Source organism: Trematomus bernacchii, unplaced genomic scaffold (genome assembly GCF_902827165.1).
Source record: "Trematomus bernacchii unplaced genomic scaffold, fTreBer1.1, whole genome shotgun sequence".
Classification (NCBI taxonomy): domain Eukaryota; kingdom Metazoa; phylum Chordata; class Actinopteri; order Perciformes; family Nototheniidae; genus Trematomus; species Trematomus bernacchii.
The window spans coordinates 4,351,977-4,378,588 of record NW_022988097.1 but is presented as its reverse complement, the minus strand read 5'-3'; the positions used below and the strand labels follow the sequence as shown (position 1 = coordinate 4,378,588).

The 26,612-nt window shown below is 40.2% G+C and overlaps 1 protein-coding gene across 3 annotated transcripts; it reads right to left on the bottom strand.

Moving 5' to 3' along the window:
- Nucleotides 1-3,833: 3,833 nt before the first annotated feature.
- On the bottom strand, nucleotides 3,834-14,577 carry slc7a2 (solute carrier family 7 member 2). 3 transcript variants are annotated; one of them, XM_034121457.1, is made up of 12 exons: nucleotides 14,417-14,577; nucleotides 12,818-13,198; nucleotides 12,590-12,745; nucleotides 11,591-11,756; nucleotides 11,330-11,466; nucleotides 11,027-11,249; nucleotides 9,760-9,899; nucleotides 7,388-7,490; nucleotides 6,278-6,489; nucleotides 6,030-6,196; nucleotides 5,844-5,952; nucleotides 3,834-5,032 (listed from the first exon to the last, which is right to left on the bottom strand). In XM_034121457.1, the coding sequence occupies exons 2-12, from the start codon at nucleotides 13,185-13,187 to the stop codon at nucleotides 4,857-4,859; spliced, it is 1,959 nt and encodes a 652-aa protein (XP_033977348.1). In that variant the 5' UTR covers nucleotides 13,188-13,198; nucleotides 14,417-14,577; the 3' UTR covers nucleotides 3,834-4,856. The 3 variants fall into 3 exon arrangements, with proteins under 3 accessions (XP_033977348.1, XP_033977350.1, XP_033977349.1); XM_034121459.1 differs by lacking the exon at nucleotides 9,760-9,899 and adding an exon at nucleotides 9,365-9,501; XM_034121458.1 differs by having other exon boundaries at nucleotides 12,818-13,195.
- Nucleotides 14,578-26,612: the final 12,035 nt, after the last annotated feature.

The window sequence follows — 26,612 nt, the reverse complement described above, 5'->3', positions numbered from 1 at the left end:
TCAAAATTCTAATAAAATGTACTGAAAACGTGAATGTAAGAAAACAAACATGTCGATGAGATAATAATAATCACATCTTTAATTTGGAGAACTGGCCACATTTTTGTGTCATTGTTTTTTATGATTTTTCCTCAAGTGAATTCTTCTGTACTGTGTAAATTGAGAAAGTAATTTAAGGCTAATCCCTGAACTGAGACCCCTCTGTGCTGCTGTGCAGAGGTTCATATTTTCCCATGACAGCGTGCTACATCCTAATTAGTGCTGTAACTGCAGGTGCTTTGACCTTTCCTGCTCTCGGTTTAGACCTGCTGTGACAGTGAAGCACCAGCTCTCCACTGTTTTGACCTCTTACAGAAAACTAGTGTAGTGTGGAGTCGGGGCACCAATCAAAAGAGATTCTCTCTCTAATCTTAAAGGGCCCATGTCATGGCCATTTCTACTGATCATAATTCCATTGTTGAGGTATACTAGAATAGATTTATATTGTGCAATTTTCCAAACTCACATTGGTTTCTCATACAGCATCTCTGTAAACTACGTGTATTCACTCTCTGTCCTAAACGGCTTGTTGGAGCTCCTGACCCCCCCCCCCCTCCCTGTGAGCCCAGTGTGCTCTGATTGGTCGGGAAGTTGCGAGGCTCGTTGCTGCGATCTGCTGTGAGGAGCGGACAGGTTTCTGGATCAGCGATACAGCGAGAACAAGCTAAACTCATCCTGAGCACACACAAACACTCACAGCCGAAGTAAAAACAATAAGTGTGGCTTGATATTGAGTAAGAAAAAGGTTTATAACGCTGTGAGCATGGGTCTGCGGAGAGCATTTCTCCGCGATCCCAACTTAGCAGCCCGAAAAACGTTTACCCATTTAAACAGTCATGGTAGATACCTTGTTTGTTTTAAACATCATAAATACACAAACAACAATGAATACTTACAGGTTGTGTACCCGAACTCCCGCTGGTCCAAACAAAGTAGGAACAGCATCGTTCTTCAGTGCCCTACGCTGTACATATCCGGCATGAATCGCTCAAAGGTTTGTGAAGCTTTGTTTCGTGAAATGCTGGCAGAGGGTGTGGCCTCTGGGCATTCACACGTCACAGTACCCAGGAAGTAAACAATGGAAAATGAGAAATCTCCAACGAGGCGTTTTGGGGCAGCATAGACTGTGTTAGAGTTGTACTCACTACAGGGTGTACTTTGAGGGTTTGTGACTCTGCAGACCGTTTACATGCATAAAAACCTTCATAACACACAAGGGGACTGGTAATAACCGGAAAAGCATGACATGGGACCTTTAGTACCAAAATATGAATTTCAATTTGTGTAGAAGAACTTATTTTTTCTTATTTCCAAGACTCTCAAAATGTCTCTTCCGAAGGGGGGCCAATCATTAACATGGACCCACTGAACAGCTTCCTAACGGTGTAACAGGGTATAACAGTAAAATGCTACAGTACATGTTGATACACAGCAACCGTACACTAATATCATTCATGATGAAATATCAGGAGACATTTAGAAAAAGTTATTTACTTTGATATTGTACTTTATATACGGAAGACGATTAGTGCCACGTGTTGTTTTTGGAGATCAATTATTTATTTATTTTTGTTCTGAGCTTAAAGTCTGAATTCTGATTAAAGGTCACCTATTATACAAAATCCACTTTTTCATGTCTTTTATACATAAACATTAGCCAATCACCAACCAAAGTTCTTTGGTGTCAGTTTGGTGTGTAAGGACCTCTAGATGCACGAGTGAGTGGACCCTACACTCTTCCATAAGTGGGTCAAAAAGGACCGTATTAGAATAATATGTGTTTTTATGCAATGTTTGTCATATTGGTTAAGAAAAATTACTTGTATAATATTTAGTATTATATTTTGGTTCACACTAGAAATTATTTTATATTTAATTTTTTAGACATTTTTTTTACATTTTGAAAAAAAGGTTTTGAACATATTGATGCAAAGATCCAACCCTCTCTTACCTGCCCTGCAGCTGAACGACCTATCCTACCTTTATTTCCTCCCACCTTGACTACTGTAACTCACTTCTCTACGGCATCTGCTCCCCCTCCCTCGATAGACTCCTCACACACACCAGATCATGGCACCACATCACACTAGTCCTCAAAGACCTTCATTGGCTTCCCGTCTCCCAACGCATCAACTACAAAATAAGAATCAAAGGTTCCCATAGGATTCCATAGAAAATGCATGCGGGTCATTTTTGACCCACTTATGGAAGCTTGGGGTAGTAATACAAAAAGTACAATTTCTTAAAATTTAAATTAAACAATTTGAATGGCATGATATCCAAAACATGTTTTTTGAGGAATAGCTGGAATATGAAATGATAAAAAAATGTAATTACAAAGATACTTCAAGAAAACCACCTCACCAGGTCAAAAAAGACCCACTTATGCATCTAAGGGTTAACCAAATATCTCTCAGAGGGGCGTGGGGAGTGGCTCCTTATTTTCATCTAAAGTAAAAGACAGAGAATCAGCACTTTTGAAACAGGGCTGAAACAGAGGGGATTATGGGATGCTACAATGCATGATGTGTTTGGTATTTAGAGCCAAACACTTCAGAGACATGTTTTGTATATATCTGAGACCTATAATATGTTGATGAAAAACAGTTTAAATAGGATCTTTAAGCTCAGAACAAATCAAAAGTAATCTGATGTGGCCCTAATCCTCTTCCGTATTTATTATTTTACCTAATTAGGATTTTGAATGGAAAATTATTACATGAAGTAAAAGTAGTCTGAGTGTCCGGATGCATTTACATTGAAAAGCTTTGCAGAAATGGCCACATGGGGGCCGCAGCTATATTCAAAATACTTTCCACCAGATTTAATTGAAATGAGTTTGAAAGGTATTTTTTTGAATACATTTATTTACAATAAAAATTGGGACTGAAATTCAACCACATTGTAATTTAAAAAAATAAAAAATAAACACGATTCTACTGGAAAATACATTATAGTATTTTGTCTGTGCAATGATACTACATCATGGCACCATAACTTCTATTTACTTTAACATCACTGTTAATGTATAGCTTCAGTACAGTTACATTACTCCTGTTGAGACTAGCTTCTGAATTTGTTCCACATTCATTTAAACCACTGCACATTTCAACCAATCACCAACATCCTACAGCCTCAGTGTGTGACCTCATGAAAGAGTATAGGCTTAGTGTGAAACACTGGTGCTCAATAAGACTTACAGTTAATAGAAAAAGAAAAAAAAGGTCGCCTCAGAGGAAGAAATTAAAGATTTAAAACTTGATTTAGTTTAGCACAAAATGTCTCAATGTTCAAACCGGTTAAAAAGCAGAACACGCTCCAGGCTTTGAAGAAGGACAACCTGGGAAAATGATTGCTAAATTGTGTCTCAATCCAGACCTGATTATACAGTAATACTTTAACTTTTAATACTTTGTTTCAAAGTCTAATTAAGTCTCTGAAGGCTAAAATATCAGCATGTCTGCATGTATCAAAATAGCACAACATATCATACAGTGTCATAGTCTGATAGAGTGAAAAATACTACGATCAAAAATACTTTTCGGGTCGAGTTCTGTATCAAACAACAATTTTCATATTCAGCTGTAACAGTCCATAGATAAAAACACACCCAAGCAAATATATAAAAATGAACCCTGTGTTGAATAAAGCTACCTCAATAACCCTACAGCAAAGATTGATATGATCTGTTACATACACTGTAACACCTACAGAAGCACTTGGCGTACTTCCATCAGCTGAGTCAAAACATGTTAAGTACCTAAAAAACTATTGAACATATTGTACATTGGTCTAAATGCTGATCTTTTTATACATATATAAACATTTCAAATGTATGCATATAAAACAATTATGCACAAAACAGTTCTATAATATATTTTAACCTTATGATGATGGGCATTAAAGCTAACGCTGCTACTTTTTCATCATCCTACACTTATGTCAAAGAACAACGAGTCCTTCTACCAAAAACTAACGTCACTTTTAATAGTAGTACATAATTGGTGTATCAAAATCTAATAATAATACTCTGGAGCAATGAAAGGATAACACAGATTTCACATTCAAAAACCCACATGTACATGCCTGACGATACGGAAGCCCTAATATGCAAGTGTGACGACAAAAGAAATAAACATTTGGTGGTTAATTTTCCAAGTCCGATCTAAATTGGTTTTCATTTATGTTTATGACTTAAGGAAAAGGTGGGAAAAAAGGTTTGGCTAGGATAATCAATCCATATTACGAAAGAGATATTACAACAACAAACAAACAAACATAAAACACACAAAACCTCCCAATACGTTTTTCCCCGGCTATCATTGATTTTTTAGAGGAATTTATAACATGACAACTTTTGTTCCACCCTTTACCAGAAAAAAACATTTAGATCGACTTAGAAAATGAATCACCAGAATTTCCTTTTCTCACTTGCCTCCCTGGGCTTCTGAAGATAACAAATACAAAGATTGATAGAAAAGACAAAAAGTGTTTCATGCACTAACAAGTCCATAAAGAAAGAGAAAGTGTCGCTGCAGTCTTCAATCGACTGATTCACTGTTAAAGTAAATGAACATCACTCTCCAGTGTGTTACCTGTCCTTTTATTTCTGCCTCCATGCTGTCCATAAAGCGCATTGTGATCTACAGGATGTGTTTCCATCTCAGTGATGCAGCAGCTCAGCATCATGCTGCCCCTGATACAGAGAACTGACGCTTGAGACTGAGGCACACATGGTGAAGCTGTATGAACAGGTGCATCAAGGCAGAGCTGCGGTTTGCTTTTATGCATCTGTCGCCTCACAGAGTCTTTTACTTTTAACACTGGCTGGTTTTTTCTGGGCAGATGAAACCCTCCTGGTCTTTTTCTCCTACCGCCTGCTTCTCCCCGCCGGCCTTCTTGTGTTCCTGGTTGTTGCTGTTTGAAGGGCCCTGGAGTTTGCGCTGGCGCTCAACACTGTGCCACATGCCGTAGCCAAAGTAGATCAAGAAGCCTAGGATAATGGAAGGAATGTGAGATGCTAAAAGAAACTGGCTAAGGAAACACATTTTTTGTGATTGAGTTGGACATTTTTGGAAATGCTTGCCTTCTTGCTTAGATTAAGATCTGAAGATCAATACAACTCATGTATTTTCACTAAATATGAAGCAAGAGGCAGTAGACAGTTAGCTTAGCTTGACAACGACACCCAAATTAGGTAGTAGGACTTAATCTGAAGGTAAATAGTTTACTGACCATATTATTGGACGCAGTAGATGCTAAGGCTAACGTAGCTTCTCAGGGACCAAAGCAATTTTCATTTATTTGGACAATCTAACCTGCGACAACAGAATTACTAAGGGTTTAAGGACTATGACTGTTGGTAGATGTTGTTGACTTTGATATGCTGCCTTTTAAAGCATTTACTTTTAAATATGCTGTGTTGTCGTTTTACAGGTTATTGTTATCAGGGCAATAAAGCTAGCTAATATATGATATGCTAACGTCAAACAATATGACAGGAGGTCACTGCTCCCTGAATAGACAGAGTACCTTCAGACAAGGCCAGGATAGCAGTTTGCTATGTCCGCCCCTTAGCCTATCATGTACAATTTGTAAGAGTGCTTGCCAATTGTCACTATGTTACGGTAAAAGGACTCCAATGGAGGCGTTTCAGGCAGGGGGGTTTTACGTGTAGGAGAGAAACTCCCTCTTGAGGGAACTTTAGGATTTTAGCCTTTGCAGACCATTTACATGCACAAAAACCTATATAACACACAACAGGACTACCCTACAAGCATAATAGGGCTTTACACGGGACTCACCCACAGCCATCCACACAGAGAAACGTATCCAGGTATCTCCACTCAGCTGCACCATGAGGTAAATATTGACAAATACGCTCACAATTGGCAGAAAAGGCAGAAGGGGAACCTGTGTAGCAAAAAAAACATCAATGTATTTGTAATGGATCTCTGATCCCATAATGCACCAATTGAGTTGCCACCTACCATGAAGGAGACCTTCTTGGTGGTCTGAGGCTGCCTGCAGACCATGAACACGCAGCCGCTGAAGATGAGCAGGCACACGAATAGTGAGGCCAGGATCCATCCCTCCAAATCGAGGATGTTGTAGATGTGGTACGTGGTGAGATAGCTCATCACGCACACTACCAGCACTGCGGTTTGAAAACACACATTTAATTCTGACGTTTTTTATCTCATAGGTAAAATAAAAAAATGTACCTAAGCTTGCTTACCGAGCACACAGACAGACATGTTGACCACGCTGGAGGAATGCTCAGAGGGAGAGGCAGGCGGGTGCAGGACGGCCTGCAGGGTGGAGCTGCCCCCCTTCAGCATGTTAAGGTGAGACTCAGACTCTGTGAGGTCAGACTCCCCCTCCTCAGAGGAGAGATAGTCCCTTTCACCGGGGCCTGCCCGCCGCTCCATGGCTCCATCGGGCTGGTACCTGGACAACACAGGAGTTAAAAATGAATGTCATAAGTGGGCAAAATAATACAGGATAATGTTCAGTGTTTTCAGTGTCTGGAAGAAACACTACCTGGATATATACATATCCTTTATTCTGCTCCAAAAAGCTATTGTTTCAAATGTTTGCTATTGTGTATAACAAAACATATCATGCTTTTTTCCCCATTTAAATTAGTATAATGTCCAAGATACAAAATCCTTCTACAAAAAAAAGACATCTTCAAATTAATAAATGAAAACAATAATCATAATAAGCATACAAGTTTGATTTAAAAACATTATATTAGTAATAATAAGACCAACAACTTGTCATGCTTCTTTTATACAAACAAACATAATAGCAATGACACAAGATCACTCTTAAATGAAATAAAAAATTAAGTTAAAAAACACAAAATATTCAATAAAAAAAGGAAATAATTTTTTTTTTATAATAATAATAACAATAATAAAAGGCCAACAGAAAAATAATACTATTACTTGTATAACTCACATCAAAATGCTTACATAGTGAGGAAGACATGACTCCCAATCTCACTTTCGTTATGTAATAGTGGGGTGGTTTAGTTTTACTTCACATAACAAACAGTTTAAACCAGGGAACAAACAGGGTTTGTGTGTTTGCTGCTGCTGTGGTGATGAATCCCCTCTGTGCAGAGGTGTACAGCAGCTCCAGAGTTTAGAAATTACAGGAAGTAAACACCTCCATTCACTCAAGCTGCCACTACACACTCATACAATGGGAGCATTCACAGATCTTACATCAGCAGTGTGATGCAATAACACTAATCATACCTCTGGGTTTTTAGAAAAGGGAAACTATTTCCCAATATTGCACCAAATAAGATTTCTTATTTATTTATAGATGTACCCACCTGAGGATCAGTACACACACAGCGACCAGCGAGTAGGCCAGCAGAGTTCCAATGGACATCATGTCAACCAGCGCCTTCAGGTCAAACAGGAACGCCATGATGGCTACAGCAAGCAAAAAAAAAGTCATTAGCACAACAGCATTATCCATTGAAAGAGCATTTATAAGAAATAGGATAAGTACTGATTACTGGAACAGTCAATCTTAGCACATAAAACATTTACACCCACAACAATAGAGGGTGCAGGAATGAGTCCTAAAAGCTGAAATAAGTTAGCATTTTAGCACTCCCAGGTTCCCTCGTCTCAAATTTAGAATGTGTTTTTGGTTAGAGGCCTGAAATCTGGTCTGTGCTTAACACAAGCATCATATATCAGTTAATACTCCACTTAAGTGTCTGAAGTTTATATGTCTTAAAAACAGGAGTTGCTAAAAAGTGACTAAATAAGACTATCAAACGTTATCATGCTGAACATTAGCCGCTTATAGCTTAGCGGTAGCGATGTGCAGCCATGTGACATTGTGATGTAGTTTGTTTATAGCCTAACATTAGCTTTTCTCTTCTGGTGAGTGCATTTACTCCTCCATTGGAGCCCTTTTTAATAACATTTGTTTCCACAGTTCTTATTTTCTGCAATATTCCAAAATCCAATAGAAAAATCCCATTGCTTTTGTCTTCTGGGTCGGCCAACAAATATACCTCATCACTGCACCACCCTATAATAGTCGAGCAATTACAAATGGCAAAACTGCTTTCAGGCGCACCATCCAGCAAATGAACATGAACAGATGTAAATTAAACTTCATGCAGACATGTAGGCCTATTCACAATAAAAATAAACATAAAAGAGCATCATGTTTCTCTAGGCGGACAGCTGTAATCATCCCCATAGCGAGTGTCGTTTGATGTGAGATACACAGTGGTGTTCCCTCGCTTGTATCTCAGCACCAGACTGCAGTATGAAGCGGATCTCAAAGTCCAAACAAAGAGGAGGGGTATGTAAGCTGCTGCTCACAACATTATATTCAAACAAAATTTACAAAGGGTTCACATCTGCATGCCACTTTACCGGGTCATTCACATTACAGGTCATAGCCCCAACACCTGAGCACAGTGAGCATGATACAACCACATACCACACTATATTGTGAGTTTTAGAAGTTGATGTGCACCACACCATATCCTCGGGGTAAAGTGTTTGTATTTTCTTTTGTTTACAGAATATCTAATCCCGAGATAGGTGTAAAATTGGAATATATATATTTTAGAGAGGAAAGTGTCTCTGTGTGAATTTCCTGATGGACAAAAAGCTTCTCTTGGTGCTCAAGTTATGCTAACCGCTAACTGCTGCTAACAGGGCTAGCGTTAGCTAGCTGTTAGCTGAGTTAGCTGCTGCAGGGTTTGAGAACTCGATGCATAAGGGGAGTGTTGGAGTTCACCCTGCTAACACCGGACGTTAACTATCACTTGGTGGAGGACGTTTTCAGGTATGGTGGCAATATTTTGCAGTGTATTCGCTTTCTTGCCAAGAGTTAGATGATAAGATTGATACTATTCTCAGCCTAGCTAGCTCTTTACTCTTGTTCCCAGTATATTTTTTTTCTAAGCTAAACTAACTGTCTGCAATGTTTGAAGTTAGCTGGATTAATTATCGGCCAGAAGCAGTGACTTCCACACTGAAGGTTTAAATGTAGCATTCACACAATAGTGGTATTGAAGTGGAAGATATCAGATTCTTGTCAAAAACTGGAAATATTTTGTTTTTTAACTACTTTTATATCTAGTTTAGTGATTAAAAACAAGATGGACTGTGGTGGTGAACACATATCCATGAACTTGGCTGCCTTAATATTGTGTGTATTGTTTTCTCACATTGGAAACACCATCACCAAGTTTTACATGCAGTCACCACCACCACCATGCAAAGACAAAATCCCAATCACGTCCAAAACACAAGTCCTTGCCTCGAGAGCTTACCCGCAGTGGTACCTGCCGCCATGGTGGCAGCCACAGGAGACTGGCGCTTACTCACTTTGGACATAAATTTGAACAGAATACCATCTCGTGCCATGGCAAAGAGAATGCGTGGCAGAGGGAACATGGAGCCCAACAGGCTAGGGAGAAGAGGGTTCATGGTTAAGTTGAGGGCATTCTGGGAAAAAAAACATGACACCTGCACAACCGTGAAAGAACAACATGTAGATATGGAGGGAAAACCTCAGAATAACTGGATCATTTGAAAAAGGAGTGATAAAGGGTGGGTCAATTTCTGTAACCAAATTATTATTTGCATCTTTGCTTGTGTCTTTCACAGTTGATTGGTGGAGAAAGATTAGCAGGAGGAATCTCTTTGGTTGCTCCCCATCTCTCACCTGCTACTACACCGGAGGTCATAGTGGCAATAAGTGGGGTCTTCGTCTTAGGATTGATTCGGGCTAAGACTTTGAAAAGCACACCATCCTGTGCCATAGCATAGATTACACGAGGCATGGGGAAAATGGAGCCCAGCAGACTGCATGAGACAGCAGAGACATGCAAGACCAACACGTTAGTCAAAAAGCCCCAAAACACACACATGTACACCAACAATCACATCATCAAAGCTTCAGAGCATGCATAAAGTCAATAAAGTGTCTTTCTTCCCTTTTGGCATTTAGTCATCACTAATTAGCTATCAAAACTTTGATATATGCATTATAATAGATCAAACTCTGCTTTTAAGGCTTTTTAATCGAATTAAGTTGTTTTTTCTCGGTTTTGAGAGCTGGTTTGGAGTTAAATTTATAAGGGTAAATGCCGTTGACTACACCCTTAACACCAATTTCAAACTAACTTATCTGAAACCTTCATTGGTTCTAATCAGATTTAAAGAATGCAGATCATGGGATAAGTAAGTGACTGATATTCATGTTTGTGAAAGGTTTGTAGATGGAAAACTGAAAGGAAACTGATATAGCAAACCTTCAGGGAAGAAAGACATTAAGTAACACCAATATATTTTGATAGACAACCTTACATATATATGACACTTAAATTATACATAGTAAATTACAAACACATGCAGGTACTGAAAACAGAGAGAATTAAAGGGACAATTCCTGCCATTTTATGTGTATGTCCAATTTAATTGATTGAAGCAATAACTTCCTCAGTGAATGCCGGACCATGAACGGGATTTCGTTGCTGTTAAATCTGTTGTTTTTCCTGACGTAGTTGGAGGAATTAAAAAACTACAGCCTACTTTAGCTTGGATATTTAGTCATCGCTTATGGGAAGCTAGAAATCAGCTAATCGTAGAATACAGCACACACTGAGAAATGCTTTGCTTCAACCGGCTACAATTACCAACAAAAGTGATTGGACATCACCGGAAAATGTTGTGCATTCTCCCTTTAAACACTGCGCCTATTATGTCCCATTAGGCAAAATGAATCAATCCAATAATAAGACAGATAGACAGAGATAAGTGGTCAGAACTTTTGACCACATCTCCTTTACCATTATCACCAATGTATAGCAAGCACATCAATCAGAAATTAAAGTCATATTATAAATTCTGATTGCTCAGATACAGTAAATCTAGCATCTAAATACCATAAATATTTAGTCCTATTTTAGAACAGCAGATCCAGAGCTTACCTGGTGGAGAGGGCACACAGTGAACCTGCAGCGACCACATATTTGGCAGGGCCCCAGCCCACATACTCAAAAGCCATGGGCAGAGGGCTCTTCTCGTCCAGCAGGTAGTAAGGCATCATCAGTGTGAGCGCAGCTGACACACCGAAGTACGCCAGGAAACACACGGTCAGCGACACCACGATGCCGATGGGAATGGCTTTCTGAGGGTTCCTCACCTCCTCGCCTGTTTCATGCAGAGGCACAAACATCTTTACATTGAGCTTCGATGAAATCAGACTATAACCCAACCTTTCAGTGGCTCACCTGTGGTTGCAATGCAGTCAAATCCGACAAAAGCGTAAAAGCAAGTGGCAGCTCCAGCTAAGGTCCCACTGAACCCGAAAGGCATAAATCCTCCTACTCCATAATCACTGGTCACATTGGTCGTCACCGACAGGTTCCTGAAACATCAAACTGAACTCAACACAAAACCAGCCTAAAAGTACATCTGATATGGAATGGCTTTGCATTGATGTACTTCACATATAAACCTATACCACAAATGGTTAAGGGTTAATAAATTACCGTTTAACTATGGTGAAATTTACGAGGGATTCTTCAGATATCTTCCAGTTCGCCGAATCTCCTTTGACGAAACCAGAAATGATGACGAACAACAGTACAAGCACGTTGACTGAAGTGAAGACTTTGTTGACCCAGGCTGACTCCTTCACCCCAAACGACAGGAGTCCTGGGACAAACAAAAAGGCAAAAGAGCTCAGTTTTATCTTTTAATGTCCAGTAGTTACAAAGTGTGTCATCATTATTATTATTATAAATAATTTGGAGTTTCACAATATAACGGTATGGATAACACTAACACCCACCAATGTCATGCCACTATTTTAAAGGAGAATTGTGCAACGAGATGTAAATAGATGATTGTGGGGTGTTTCAGACCAGAGCTAAATGGAGAGATGTACAAACCTCTATTTTCTTTACGTTTTCACAAAAACAGGACCATTTTTAAATCTGGTTCAGATAAACAAATATTGCATAAACCCTTCAACTGTGGACTTTAACAAACAACCAAACACTAGCGCATTGTTAGGTCACACCAACCTATTTTTTTAGCCTGAGGGTCAGAAAGGGGGGTTTATCCAAACCATGTTTAAATCCCTGGACTGCGATGAATCTGACTACAGGAAATGAATATGAAGTTCTCTCCTCAACTACTGACGATACTGAACCCTGAGGTTGCAAAGAAGCTGTAGTTGGACCGGGCTCTTCCCCGATGTGATTGTGTGACTGTGGGAAAGAGAAACGAGGTGTTGCTGATACCTAGCAGGGTGATCAGGGAGTTTTTAAAAACAGAAAGGGGTAGATGTTATGTCCTAGTGGACTCACATTGCCTTAACCTGTCAAGCAAAAAGTGTCCTGCCATCCCTTAATTGGATTATGATAGCTCATGAGAGTTGTCTGTGTTGAACAAAATGTAGAAATCTTAATTTATGTATTTTCTCAGTAGCCTCTGTAGCAACATATCAGATGTTTTGGATTTCAAGGCTTTATTTGCTGCCTCACCAGAAAGCAGCAGTATCAGGCAGACGGCAAAGAAGTCCGGGTACTGAGCCAGACCAGGAGAGTTCATGCTGAAGTACGTCTTACAGAAAACCTCGATGTGGCCTCCTATCATGTCATCAAATGTGCCACTCCAAGCCCTGGCAACTGAGGAGGTACCTGTAAGAAGCAACAAAAAAGTATCAGCACCATCTTGAAGTTCATTGGACCCAAAGACTGCTACGAACTTACCAATCACATAGGAGAGGATGAGGTTCCACCCAGTGATGAAGGCCCAGATCTCTCCAACAGTCACGTAGCTATAAAGGTAAGCAGAGCCGGTTTTGGGGACGCGTGCACCGAACTCAGCGTAACACAGACCGGCCATAACGGACGCTAAGGCAGCGATTAGGAAGGAGATCACTATACTGGGTCCAGAGTCGCCTTTGGCCACCTCTCCGGCCAGGATGTAGACACCGGCGCCCAGAGTGCTGCCAACTCCCAGGGCGATGAGGTCGACGGTTCCTAGGCAGCGGCACAACTTGGAGTCCTCCAGGTTGTTCATGTCGACCACTTTCCTGCGCACCAGGGAGCGGCTGAACGACAGAACCTGCTCCAGCATGTTGACACCTGCTGACAGATGGAAAGAGAGAAGAAAATATTGAAAATACCTGTGAAGCAGAGGTCTGGCATAACGACGCTATACTTCTAGCCAAACAATTCAAGATTAATATAATTCAAACTGTGCAGAATTTGAGAAGAAACAGTTTGATCTCACCCAATCATCACTAATATTCTTTATCCTAGCATCAATACTTGCACATTCAATAGAAGGAACACAATCCGTAAAACCAAAGGTCAGGTGTGAGGACTTGAGCTCCACCTGCTTTGCATTTGCAGATCATAGAAAGTGTTCTCTTGCAAACAAAGGCTGAAAGGTTAGTTGCATAACATGTTGAGTAAAAGTTGGGATTGCTTTAGAACTATTGAGACAGATGTTAAGTCTACAAACTATGACGTGCATTTTAGGAATGCTGCCAAGTGCTACATCGTGGTAAAGTTTATACAGTAATGGTGTTCCATTTAAATCTATTGTTTGGGGTTACGGTGCAGATCTAAGTTGTCAAAGAACTGCATTCAAAAAGGGACCATGAATGCACCATTGCAACACAATACAGACATTCCAGTATCTTGCTTTGCTAATTACATAATAATAAAACATAATAAGACGAACTGCAGGCCTCTTTGTGTTCATTGTTTCTCTTTTCATTATTAATATTGCTGGGGATCCTGCCTCACATATTTGCATGAATACAATAAGATAAATGAAGAATGAAATATGCCCAGTGAATAGCTCGCTTTTGATGTTGAAGCTTCTTCTTGGAACCAAAATTCAGATTTTCTGTACTGTTAATTAACATTGACAGCCATCGAAAATATGCATTGACCTCCATTTAAAAGTGTGGTGGAGATGAGTTATGGCTGTGACAGCTCATTAGCATCACAATGAGGGCTGTACAGCGTCTCTTTATAGAATACAGTGAATGAAAAAGTATGACACTTTAGTTTTTGAAACTGACAATACACATTGCATGAGATGCATCAGTATTTCTCTCTTTGGCCTACATGCATACGTCCAAAAAGGTTCCAGATGCCCAAAGGAGTTTCGTACATACATACATGTACATATAATGCATGTTTTATATTTAACAGTGACATCAACATCTATTACTCTAAAAAGACCTGCATGATCAAAAAAAAACAACAGCTACTGCAGAAGTTTGTTAAATTACAGAATTAGGTATTCTAAATAAAAACACAAACATTATTTCACTAAAGACATGTGCATACCTGTGTGGATTTGACAAGTTGAGGTTTAGACACTGAAGAGGGACAAAAAAGCCTGTCAGAAGTGTCAGTGCGTTTTTCCAGTTTGCAGAGCAAATCAGCTGCATGTGAAGCGCAGGTAAAGTCGAATAAGATCCACTGCTCCCATGAAGTGCAGCCTGGAAACTCTGCTGTAACTCTATTTCATATGCTGGCATGTACACTGAGCAGAGCAGAACTTTTTTACGCCTCCCCTCACTGTTGCTTCATAGGATCTGCCCTCGCCTTGCCCCTCTAGAATCCAGCCTCCAGTCCCTCCGCTGCCAGGGGAGTGACGTCCCCTGAGCAGGGAGGGGAAAGGGGAGGAGGGGGCCTCAGGGAATTGGAATGGGGGGGGGATTTCACCTCCATGCTTGAGTTTTGTGGGAGTAAAACTTTGTGCAGACAATATTGCACCATAAGCTCTCACACACATGACAGAGAAGGGAAGGATTTTGATGGTAGAATTCATTTTGTTCTAATGCACATAGATCCCAGTTGCCCAGATGCTAACTGCCTGCTGATAAATGGTTAGGCAACGGGCATTGACAAACATTGAGGCAGACACTTGTGTTTACCCAGAGCAGCCCAGAGGAGTGCTGCTAAAAGCATGGGTGCTGATTGGTCAATGAAGGGTGGACGAGCTTCAGTACCGGGGGGTTAAGTCCCTCTAATGGAAGATGGATATTGCTCAATGTTCCCTGAGCTATTGGACCCATGGATATTACAAAATCAATAACACAGTTCACAGTGGTACACCACCAAAAAGCCTGGCATTTCCACGGCAACTACAGTTACATGTTTGAACACTTGGAGGAAGAAAAAGTCAAATGTTCCACCAAACACTGCCTGCGAACTACTATTCACGTTGAGTCTGCAGTGGAGAGAATTTCTGCCAAGACCAGCTCAAACCAGCTTAAGACCTCAGTGGGAAGGTGGCAGCTGGCCGCTGGAAACACCGTCCAATCCACAGGACGGAGCCTCGACGGCATGACAACAGCCAGCTCTCTCTTAGTTTGTCCATCCAGCCAAGCAGTCTAATATCATGGCCCACCGCCCACCAAACCTTGGCTGCAGGGCCGATTATCTGACCTGCATGCTGATGGGAAAGCCAATGTTTTCCGTACTGGTAGGCAGGCTGGGCACACTACTGTTAGTAGTGGTTGTCTTAAACACACACATTGATTGTTATGAACATAATTACATTCATCAGATGTAACACAAATATGAAGGTCTCCAATGAGAGAGAGCTAAACATTTAAATGACCTGTCTTTGATCTTATTTTGCCATTCACGGTTTAAAGAATTGGAAGTGCACTGAGGGTCACATTGCAGTTATCAGTGAAACTTGTTCATCCTAATACCTTCATTATCAATTAATTTTATAATTATTTTAGATTGTTTAATTGTTTTGGTCTATAAAATAGACTGAAAATAGTGAAAGATGTCCATCCCAATTTCTCAAAAGTCCAAGGTTGTCTATAAATGTCTTGTTTAATCTAGCAAAACCCCAAAACATTTCCTTTAATATTAAACTGAAAAAAGCTTGAAAACTCCAGCTTGTGCACTATTTTTGCACAATAAATTACTTAAAGGTGGGGTAGGTAATTTTGGAGAAACCAGCTCGAGTGCGCTAGAATTTGAAAATACACAGCCGGAAAAAATCTGCCACTTCCTTACAGAGCCCCTCCTCCAACACACACGAACGCGCACATGAGCAATGTCCGGCAGTGGCTCAGTCAGTAGGGGCTTGGACTGTGAGCCGTAGGGTCGCCGGTTCAAGTCCCCGAACAGACCTAAATATGGAGTGTGGACTGCTACTTGGAGAGGTCCCAGTTCACCTCCTGGGCCCTGCCGTGGTGCCCTTGAGCAAGGCACCGGACAACCCCCTCCCCCCCCCACTCCCATTGCTCCCTGGGCGCTGTACAATAGCTGCCCACTGCTCCTAGTACTAGACTCCTGGTACTAGGATGGGTTAAAAGCAGAGAACACATTTCACTGTGTGTGCTGTGTGCTCTGCATGTGTGACCATTAAAGAGGGTTTCATCCCTCTGATTCTATCTATCTAGGGCACGAGATAAGTTTGTGCACAGATGCAAGGCTGACAGGCAGGTAGGCCATCCAGTTATTTTAGCCGGGCCGGCTAAAATGATTGGTCGTACTTTTTACAGTACTACGGCTTCCACAGATTACATTTTTGTATGGATTTTTTGTCAAAGCACTTAAGATATTCATTGCTATCGGGATGTTAAGAGCATTCCATGGAATATAACAAAAAGTGTATCTCGAGCCGGTTTCTCAAACTTACCTACCCCACCTTTAAATAATAATTAAAATAGTTAGTTGTGACATTTTTCTGTATATTGACACAATGATATGATATCATTGTGATATCACTGGTATATGGACATATGTCCTTATACCAGTTTTCATTTCTGGAACAGTATTAATTTCTGGACCATATATTGAACTATATCTTGAAGCACATTTTTATATATCACAGATTTATGTAGCAAACATTTGAATGCATATTTTTTAGGGAAAAAACAGTATTACACATAGGGTTTGCGGTTGTGGACCAGAGATATAGAGGCTTTTGGAATAAGCATGGAGTTTTATCCCATGCAGGTAGGCACTGTAACCATGGAAAGGTTGGAAAGGAGTCACTGGCTCACTGTTGACATGCGCTAATTCTGTGAAGCCAATTGAATGCATTTGCCCTCCGATGGCTGAGTGACCCAGCTTCAAAAACGTGGATATGGTCAACAGATTGAGTGGTGTTTGCCTTTCGGACACCGGGACTGTTCGCTCCAGTTAACACTGTTGTCACCAGGAAATGTTAGAGTGAACAATTACTGATAAGGCAGACAACAGATCTGAGAAGAACCAAGACAGCAAAGTTACCTAAAGACTAAAAACAGTCAGTCAGGAAGATACTTACACATGATTTTGTCAAGAACATAAAAAGATGTTGGTGTAGGAAAGTCAAAGAAAGACAGGACCACAGATATCAGTGTAGATCAATGGAAAAAAAGGAAAAGCAAAGGATACAAATGGGTTTAAATGTGTTGGAGTTTTAGCCGTGGTTCACATGACGAATCTAATGTAATGGCACAAAGTCTCTTCATATTACATTTTAAGAACAGTCTGGGGAGTGAGGCCTGAGGACATTACTTGTTCTTAGTTAGAGTTAATACCCTTTTTATTAGGTAGGAGGATAGAGAATTATCTAAGGATGCATTTGTCTTCTTTGAGGCCTCCCTCTCCCTGTGCTTCTAAAAGTGATTTCCTGTCTCTATCTAGGTCAGTGTACAGGCTTTGTACATAAAGAAAGTGCAGGTTATTGTGTAGTAAAACTACTACATTAGCAGAAATGTAAATATAATATCATTAGCTTTCATAGTTTAAGAAACTACAGGTCACAGGTTTGGATGTGAGACATTCAGTCAGTAATAGTTTACAGTTTAGTGAATGCCATCAATTTGTTTGCCTTAACTCATTTGGCCACAGTAACACATTCCTTTTAAATATGATCTGTGATGTCAAAGAGTCTTTTGGCCTGCGGGTTAATTGTGGCCTCGAGTTGACTTTAGTCCAAGTCCCATTGGGATACACTCACTTCCAAAAATGAATTCCACAAAGAGAAGGCTAAATTATCTCATAAAACTTGCTGATAAGCGAAGGGGATTTCACAGGTTTGCGACCCTAAATAAGTATTTGGTTTCAAACTGCCCCTGTGCACTCTCATGAACATTTGACATCTTATTTGGGCCTTTTCAATGAGGCAATAACATTTACTAAATACTAACCAGTGATTAAACAGATATCAGTTCAGTCATCAAGGCTGGATCGTCTTCATTGGCACATTATTTGATTGCTCATCTAAACAGAGGTGAGTCATCTGATCTGTGTGATATTATCAGATCTGAATTGGTTTTAAATATCATGAGACAATCAAGTTTTTTTGGTTCTCATTCATGAGTGCAGCGCAGTGAGAGTGGGCATGCAGAAAGGCTGTCAGGCGTCAGTAAGTCGATCACTTCTGCTTAGTTTAACTAACTACTTTTATTGTTTTCTTTCTGTCTACTGTCCCTCAACAGATGGCTGCTCTGCTCACTGGTGTGCAAAATACTGATGAATATAGAAATATGTTTGAAATTCGGTCGCTTGCCAAAACAACAAAAGATGTCAAAAGATTGCAATAAATTGAAAAAGTTCAGTGTGGGTGTGGGTGTGGGTGTGGGTATAAATTGTGTATAAATGTAGTTTAAATCATATGGGACCCATCTGTGTTTGCACTGGGGAGTTCCTTTAAATAGCTGCATGCTCTGTTTAACATTGCGATAAACTCAGCATATTTTATACTCAGTGCCAGATTGTGAATTACTATCCATTAAATGTAATCTTATAATATTTTCAACATGCCTGCTATTCTGCTTTGTGACACACCCCTTAACATGTGGGCTGGTTTCACAAATGATTAGTGTAGACTAGTGTTAAGCAAATAAGGTTATTTGAATAAATTAAACAGAGACTCATTTTAGGCATGCTATTCTATCTTAAAATGAAGAGCTGTGTCTTTGAAGGTCTTCTTTAGACAGCAGTAATGCTTTAGAGCAGGGGTGTCAAACTCAAATAAACAGTGGGCCAAAATTAAAAAATGGGTACTAGTCGAGGGCTGGACTGGTTCAGTGTTTATTGCAAAACCTATTGAAATGAACTTATTGCAGATATTAAACCTGGAACTAACAAAGATTAAATGATTGCCTATAAAAACAACATTAAACATAAATTAATCAGTTGGATTCATTTCTTATGGCTCTATCTGCAGCTTTTCCGGAGTCATTTCTTATGATTACATTTTTCCACAGGCCAACAACATCTTAAAAAAAATTATTTCCCTCAAAGAAAAACCCAAACATGCCCTGTGAGAGAAAAAGTGCAGAAGGAAACATCCATTGAAACTCAGTGTGCTGCTCTGTGATGCTAGTTCAAGCCAGATACTTGGCATCTCATCTCGGGTGCAAGTTCATCAATGTTTGGGCTCAGGCTCTGAACTGAGGATATCCTCAGGATGGAGTGAAGGTGTGCGTGCAATATACCGGCGGGCCAGATCTAATAGTAATTAAAAATTATCCTACGGGCCGAAATTAAATCCACCACGGGCCTGATTTGGCCCCCGGGCCTTGAGTTTGACACATGTGCTTTAGAGTAATGGAAAGAAAGTGCTTCATGGAAGCCGTACAACTTTTTTTTATAAATTACTAATTTCCCACAGTCAAATGTCAATTATTCCAGAATAAACCATTTCCCTGGAATGAATGTATAGACATTATAATGTTCTAACAATGGATCCCTTAATCTCCTGCTTACATTTGTTATACTTGGTAATCCAGGACTTCTATTTTCATCTTCTTCTTCTTTTGCTGACCTGATGCAAAGTTTCACCCCACATGAACCTCAGCAGGGCTTATGACGACAAAAAAAACAACTCAGCAGGTTTAATCAACCAGAATAAATGAAAACACCCGTGTAATCTTTAGTCTTATTTGCCTGCAGTAGCTACGTTATCGTGGTTTGTGGTTCCCAACCTTTTTCCTTAAGGGACCATCTCTATTGTTTAGTACTAAGGCATTTTGTGTATATTTCCAATTTGTTTTATACCATTAACCTACATATTGAATGAGATAATGGCAGGAGGGTTTTTGTTAAACAAGATATTTTGATATAGCATTAGAGATTAGTTTTCAGTTTATTTATTTTTTTACTTTTATTTCAATTCTCTGCCTGTTTATTAATTACTTGTACGTACTAAATAGCCTTTTTTAATTTATTTTTACTGGTATACCTTTCTAAAGCAGAATGAAGTTATTTAGCAGATAGGGGAGGGCTTTACTTTGTCTGTGAGATATGAAAAACATCTATATAAAACATTAGCCGCGTTCACACCGGAGTACTTTTCACCGTACTTTTCGCGTTTAGTTCCGTTAGTACTACACAAAAAAGAGTACTTAATCTCGGGAACTTTTACCCCCATTTTTAGTGCCCGTTGAGAGATCGTACTTTCCTGTGGGAAAAAACTGCCCCAGTGCTGATTGGCTGGGCGAATTGCAAACCACGCCCCGTACAACTGTGAAAATGTTGTGTAGAGCCGCCATTGTTTTTCCTCGCTACAAAAACCCAGCGCACCGACGGAAAGTAGTTTGTTTTTGAAAGCAGTTATGGCAAGCATCAAGAAATCATCAGAGCGGTGGAGTGATGAGGAGGTGTCGGCGCTTCTGGAGATCTACGCCGAGGACGCGACCCAGGGAATGCTACTGAAGCCAGTTCAGTAGCTTTCACTCGACCTGGGAATCGTGCACAGCCCCACGGCATACCGGCTAAAAATAAATAAACTCAGGCAGGACTACAAACGGCGGATTCAGTGGCCAACGATGACGACCACGACGAAGGTAAAATCAACTACATGCACTGGGGTTTTAATCTGCACAATAATGGTCTCAGATGTACTTTTATTTGCTCAGTAGATCAAGCTAGCCATGCTAGGCTGAAATGGCTAACACCGGCCCCGAGCTAGCTACATCTAGCTAGCTAGATATTCTCGGCCGCTATGAAAACGTTTTGACTTGTGAATAACTGTGCAGTGTTTCTGTAATTTGCTTCACTAACTCATGGCACTAATCGTCTGTTTCAGGCGAGGATGGACAACTCTCGGGATTGGAAACAAGCGAGCTTTGCATTCTAGATCACAGCGCTTGGTCGTCCCCCTTACCAGCAACCAAACGCAAAGGTACACACACTGTAACTTTGTCTTGAAAGAACGTTACGCATCGAACTTCTTCTTCTTCTTCTTCTTTAGATTTTATTGGCGGTTGGCAAACCAACTTATAGGTGCATTACTGCCACCAACTGGACTGGAGTGTGGACAAGAGACTATCCAGAAAACAATAAACAAAAGAAATAAAACACAACAAAACAAACAAAAACAAAACAAACAAACAAACCAAACAAACCAAAACAAAACAAACAAACAAACCAAACAAACCAAAACAAAAAAGAACCAAAACTCTAGATTATTTTAAATGTATCAGTTTCTCTTAAAAACTTAATAATCTCACAATAAATATTGCCTGATGTTTTCCCCAACAGCCCCGGCATCGACAAGTCACTGAATCCTGCCCTCTTCAGTGTCTGGAAAAACACACCTCTCTGAACACTATATTTCCCACAAATCATTAAAACATGTTCCACAGTTTCTGGCTGGCTACAGTGTATACACTTTCCGGTTGGATGCTTTCCTATTCTACTCAATGTATGATTGAGACCTGTATGACCTATTCTCATCCGAGAAATGACATTTTCCTCCCTTCTTTTAAACCCCACCTTCCTTCCATCCCCCACATACCTTTGAATTTTATAAAGATGTCTTCCTGTATCACTAAGGTCCCAATGTTCTTGCCATGTTGTTTGTGCATATTTATGTATGAATGTTTTAACCTCCGCTTTGCTAAGTGGAACTTCTATGTCTATGTTCATAATTCTGAGTGTTTGTTTGGCCAGAATATCCACCTGTTCATTACCCTCCACACCAACATGAGCAGGAACCCAGATGAAACTAGTTGCTATGCCTTTGATTTGCATTTTATATAAAATTAGAAATATTTCATTTATTATGTCCATTCTAAATGAAGATCTGCCTGATCGTATACTCGATAATGCTGAAAAACTGTCCGATGCAATTACACTATTATGTATTTCTTTCCCCTCTATCCATTTCAATGCCAACACCAATGCCCACAACTCTGTCGTGTATACTGACACATGGTCTGTTACCCTTTTCTTTATATGTGTATTACTCACTGGGATATAAACTGCTGCCCCTGCACGCCCTGTCTCTGGATCTTTGGAGCCATCTGTAAATATGATTGTTGAGTCTGAGTAATTACTTGCAAAATAATTCTGGACTATGCGCCATACTGGTAGTAGTTCTTTCTTTTCCTTCAACTCCCTTTGTATATTGAGGTCTACCCTTGGCAATGGGAATAACCAGGGTGGAATGGACGAGATTGGAACTGTGGGGCAATACTGTATTTTATTCAAACCTATACTTGCTGCTTTAACATCACCAATCCATCCAAAACTTGTTAAATGTGACTCATTGTGCTCCCAGCAGTCTTTCAAAATACTTTTCGCAGGATGACTATCACAATACCCCTGAAGGTTTACCCAGTATGCCAACATTAACTTAACTCTTCTTATCCTTAAAGGCATTTCTCCCATTTCCACCTGTATTGCTGATACTGGAGATGTTTTAAAAGCTCCACTACATATTCTCAGGGCCTGAGCTTGTAGGACATCCAGTTTTTTAAGGTTTGATTCTGCTGCTGCCATGAACGCTATACACCCATAATCTACTACAGGTCTCATGAGTGCCCAATATATATTCAGAAGTGATGATCTACTCGCTCCCCACTCCTGTCCCGCCAAACACCGAAGTACATTGTTGACCTTTTTACATTTATTTTGAACTTTGCCTATATGATTGCTCCATGTTAGCTTTCCGTCAAACCAAACACCAAGAAATCTTATTGTATTAACCTGTTCAAGAGGTTGCTCATACAATTTTAACGATATAGGAGCAATTTTATGCCGTTTTGTAAAACAAATGACCTGCGTTTTAGCTACTGACAGTTTGAATCCCCATTTATTTGTCCATTTCTCCACTTCAACTATTGCAGCTTGTATTTTCTTTCCAACATGTGCTACATTGCGACCTTTTGCCCACAAAGCCCCATCATCTGCATACAAAGATTTTCCCACACTTGGATGAACTTGATTAAAAATGTCATGTATCATTATATTGAACAGCAACGGACTACATACACTACCTTGCGGAGTACCATTCTCCACAGCATAAACACTTGAGTACTCTGCACCTACTCTTACTTGTATTTTCCTGTCCAGTAAAAAATTCATAACCCAATTATATGCTTTACCACCAATTCCCAATGATTTTAACTTGATTAGTAGTCCTTCCTTCCAGAGCATGTCATAAGCCTTTTCAATATCAAAGAAGACTGCAATCACTACTTCCTTGTTGGTCTGTGCTTTCCTGATGTCTGATTATAAGCACAATATAGAATCCATTGTATTCCGACCCCTACGAAACCCACTTTGATATGGGGACAACAGAGCTTTACTTTCTAAGATATATGTTAACCTTTCTGTAACCATTCTTTCCATAATTTTGCATAAATGAGATGTCAGGGCAATAGGTCTGTAGCTAGATGGATCTGAAGGGTCTTTCCCTGGCTTTCGGATGGGCACTATTATCGCTTCTTTCCACACTGAAGGAAGTTGGCCAGAATCCCACACCCTGTTAAACAACCTTAACACAATGACTAGAGTGTTATCTGTCATGTGTTCCAACATTTTGTAACAAACACCATCTTTCCCAGGAGTGGTTTGACGAGCACTAATAATTGCTCTTCTCAACTCAAACATACTAAAATGCAGGTCCAACTGATCCCCTAACACTTCTACTCTATCCAATATTCTCGGGTTTTCCATTAGTGTATTATTTCTGCACTGCCTGGCTTCCTCTGTAAGGTTATCCGAACTATGAACTTTCCTAAATGTTTGAGCTAGAAGTTCCGCCTTTCCTAAGTTTGTGACAGCCATTATGTCCCCTCTGCTCAAAACTGGCAACTCATAATTCCTTCGAATTCCCCCCATTCTCCTAATCATGCCCCAAACATCTGCAAGCTGTACTTCTCTTCCAATACTATTGCAATATTGCCTCCAAAAAGTGCGTTTTTGCGTTCTTATTGTTCTCCTTACTATAGCCTGGGCCCTTTTATACTGATTCAAAGCTTCCTGAGAATGGAGTTGTTTGAGTTGCCTGAATGCTTTATTTCTGTCTTTAATGGACTTGCTACATTCACCATTCCACCAGGGTACACTCTTGGTACGCCTAGCTCCTGCAATTTTCGGAATTGTTTCTTTAGCTGAATGAATGATAACCTTGACCAGCTCATCATTTAATTTATTTATATCATCAAAATGTTCCTCTTGAAGTGTTTTACATCTATTCGTACTTACAACTTGAAAGGCATCCCAATTAGCCTTTCCCAATTTCCACCTAGGAATTTTCTTTTCCTTTTCAAAACTCATGTTGGTTCCAACTTTAGTCATCACCGGATAATGATCGCTGCCCACTGTAGTATGCTTTACCACATCCCATGTACTTATACCTGCTATAGCACTAGATACAAATGTCAGATCGAGTACTGTTTCTATATTCTTCGTGCAATTATATCGTGTTCCTTCCCCAGTGTTAATACACACTAGCCCGTGGTCATCTATAAATTCCTCAACTACTGCACCATTTGCATCTGTGCTACTGCTTCCCCATAGCGAGTTATGTGAATTAAAATCCCCACACCATATTACTTTGTCTTGCAGTGAACCCCCAGCATCCTCTAATATACTTTGATCTAATTTCCCACATGGATTATAATAATTTACTATATCTATAGGTCCTCTATCATTCCATACCCTTATAACTATTGCCTCATGCTCTGTACTTACATGCATAACTTTGTAACTTATACCACTCTGTATGAATGTTGCAACTCCTCCCCCTCTGCCAGAGTCCCTATCTCGTCTAACTGCAGTATATCCCTTCACAATAAAATCCAGTTGTGGTTTCAGCCATGTTTCCTGGATACAAAGTACATTAGGTTTCTCTCCCAGGTTGTCAATATATTTTTTGAACTCTTGTCCATTTGCAATTAAACTTCTAGCATTCCACTGCAGTACAATTAACACCATCAGGATGATCCACTCCATGTCTGAGATTGTTGGACGTCATCATTCAGGATATCTTTCACATGTTCCCAGTGCATCCCTTTCACATCAAGGTACTTTTCAGCTGATTTGACAATTATTTTGATTCTTTCATTCCGGCTTTTAGTCTGCGCTGAACAGTTGATAATCTCTGCCATAAACAGTACAAACTCTCTTTTACTCACTATCAGAGTGTCCTCCTTCAACTTAACACAGTTGTGAACTTTTTCTGTTTCTTTGCTCTTTTTGTTGTTTTCCATTGTAACCTGCGTTCCTCCTGAAACTGTCTTTGCTGCCTCTGCATAGCTAACTCCCTGCGTCACCCTGACTCGCTGCACCTCTTCTGCTTTCTTGCTAACCTCACATCCACGGTACGCTGAGCTATGCTCCCCTCCGCAATTGCAACATTTCAGCTTTGCCCCTTCCTCACATTTGCCGTATTCATGATCTCCACCACATCTGCCACACCTTTGTTTTCCCTTGCACACTGCCGCCACATGCCCAAATCTCTGACATTTAAAACATCTTAGTGGTGGTGGAACATACGGTCTCACATAATAACACATATATCCAATGAGTATCTTTTCCGGAAGACTTTTTTCATCAAAAGTGATCAGAACCGAAAGACTATCCTCTTTGATCCCATTGCGGTTTGCTTTCATGCGTTTGACATCACTTATTCTTGCATTTGTTATATTCCCTTTCACATCCTCAGCTGATATTCTGACGGGGATTCCTGTCACAACTCCCCTGACTAGCTTTCTACCACTGAACAGTGAACATTCCACTTTCTTACCCTCCACAGTACTCATCGTTATTGCTTTCCCCTGTTGCTCTCTATCCCTACATTTGATCAACATTGATCCATTCCTCAATACTTTAGCACTCATCACCTCCCCGATTTCTTTACTGATGGATTTAGTTAACCGTATTGGGTTCCACACGCCAAACGAAGCTCCCTCTTGCGCAAGTTTCACAACCACCATGAACTCCTGTTGCCTATTTCCGACCACTCTTTCTCTCCTTTCACCCTCACTATTGCTCTCATCCGAATTAGTATTTCCTCCCTTTTTACGTTTATTTCTCCTCACTATATCCCATTTTCCATTTTCACAACTCCCGCCTGCGCCTGTTACGTCCATGTCTCCTAACTCGCTTCCTGCCTTGTCACTTCCCTCTGCCATCTCTCGTCCAGTCACAGTCCAGTGTTGCCACCGCCGTCTACCAGAATCAGCTAGCCGATTCGCAGCAACTTCCTCCTCCGGAAACAAATACCACCGAACCAAAGAGCACTTCTACGCATCGAACTGATGTTCACAATCATGTTTATTTC

Excerpts from the sequence above, each read along its gene's own strand:
- slc7a2 (XM_034121457.1), bottom strand. The coding sequence starts at position 13,187 with ATGCTGGAGCAGGTTCTGTCGTTCAGCCGCTCCCTGGTGCGCAGGAAA. Across the intron at positions 12,746-12,817 it reads CATCCTCTCCTATGTGATTG|GTACCTCCTCAGTTGCCAGG; the intron begins GTAAGTTCGTAG and ends TGCTTCTTACAG. Across the intron at positions 5,953-6,029 it reads CCAAGAAGGTCTCCTTCATG|GTTCCCCTTCTGCCTTTTCT; the intron begins GTAGGTGGCAAC and ends TTTGCTACACAG.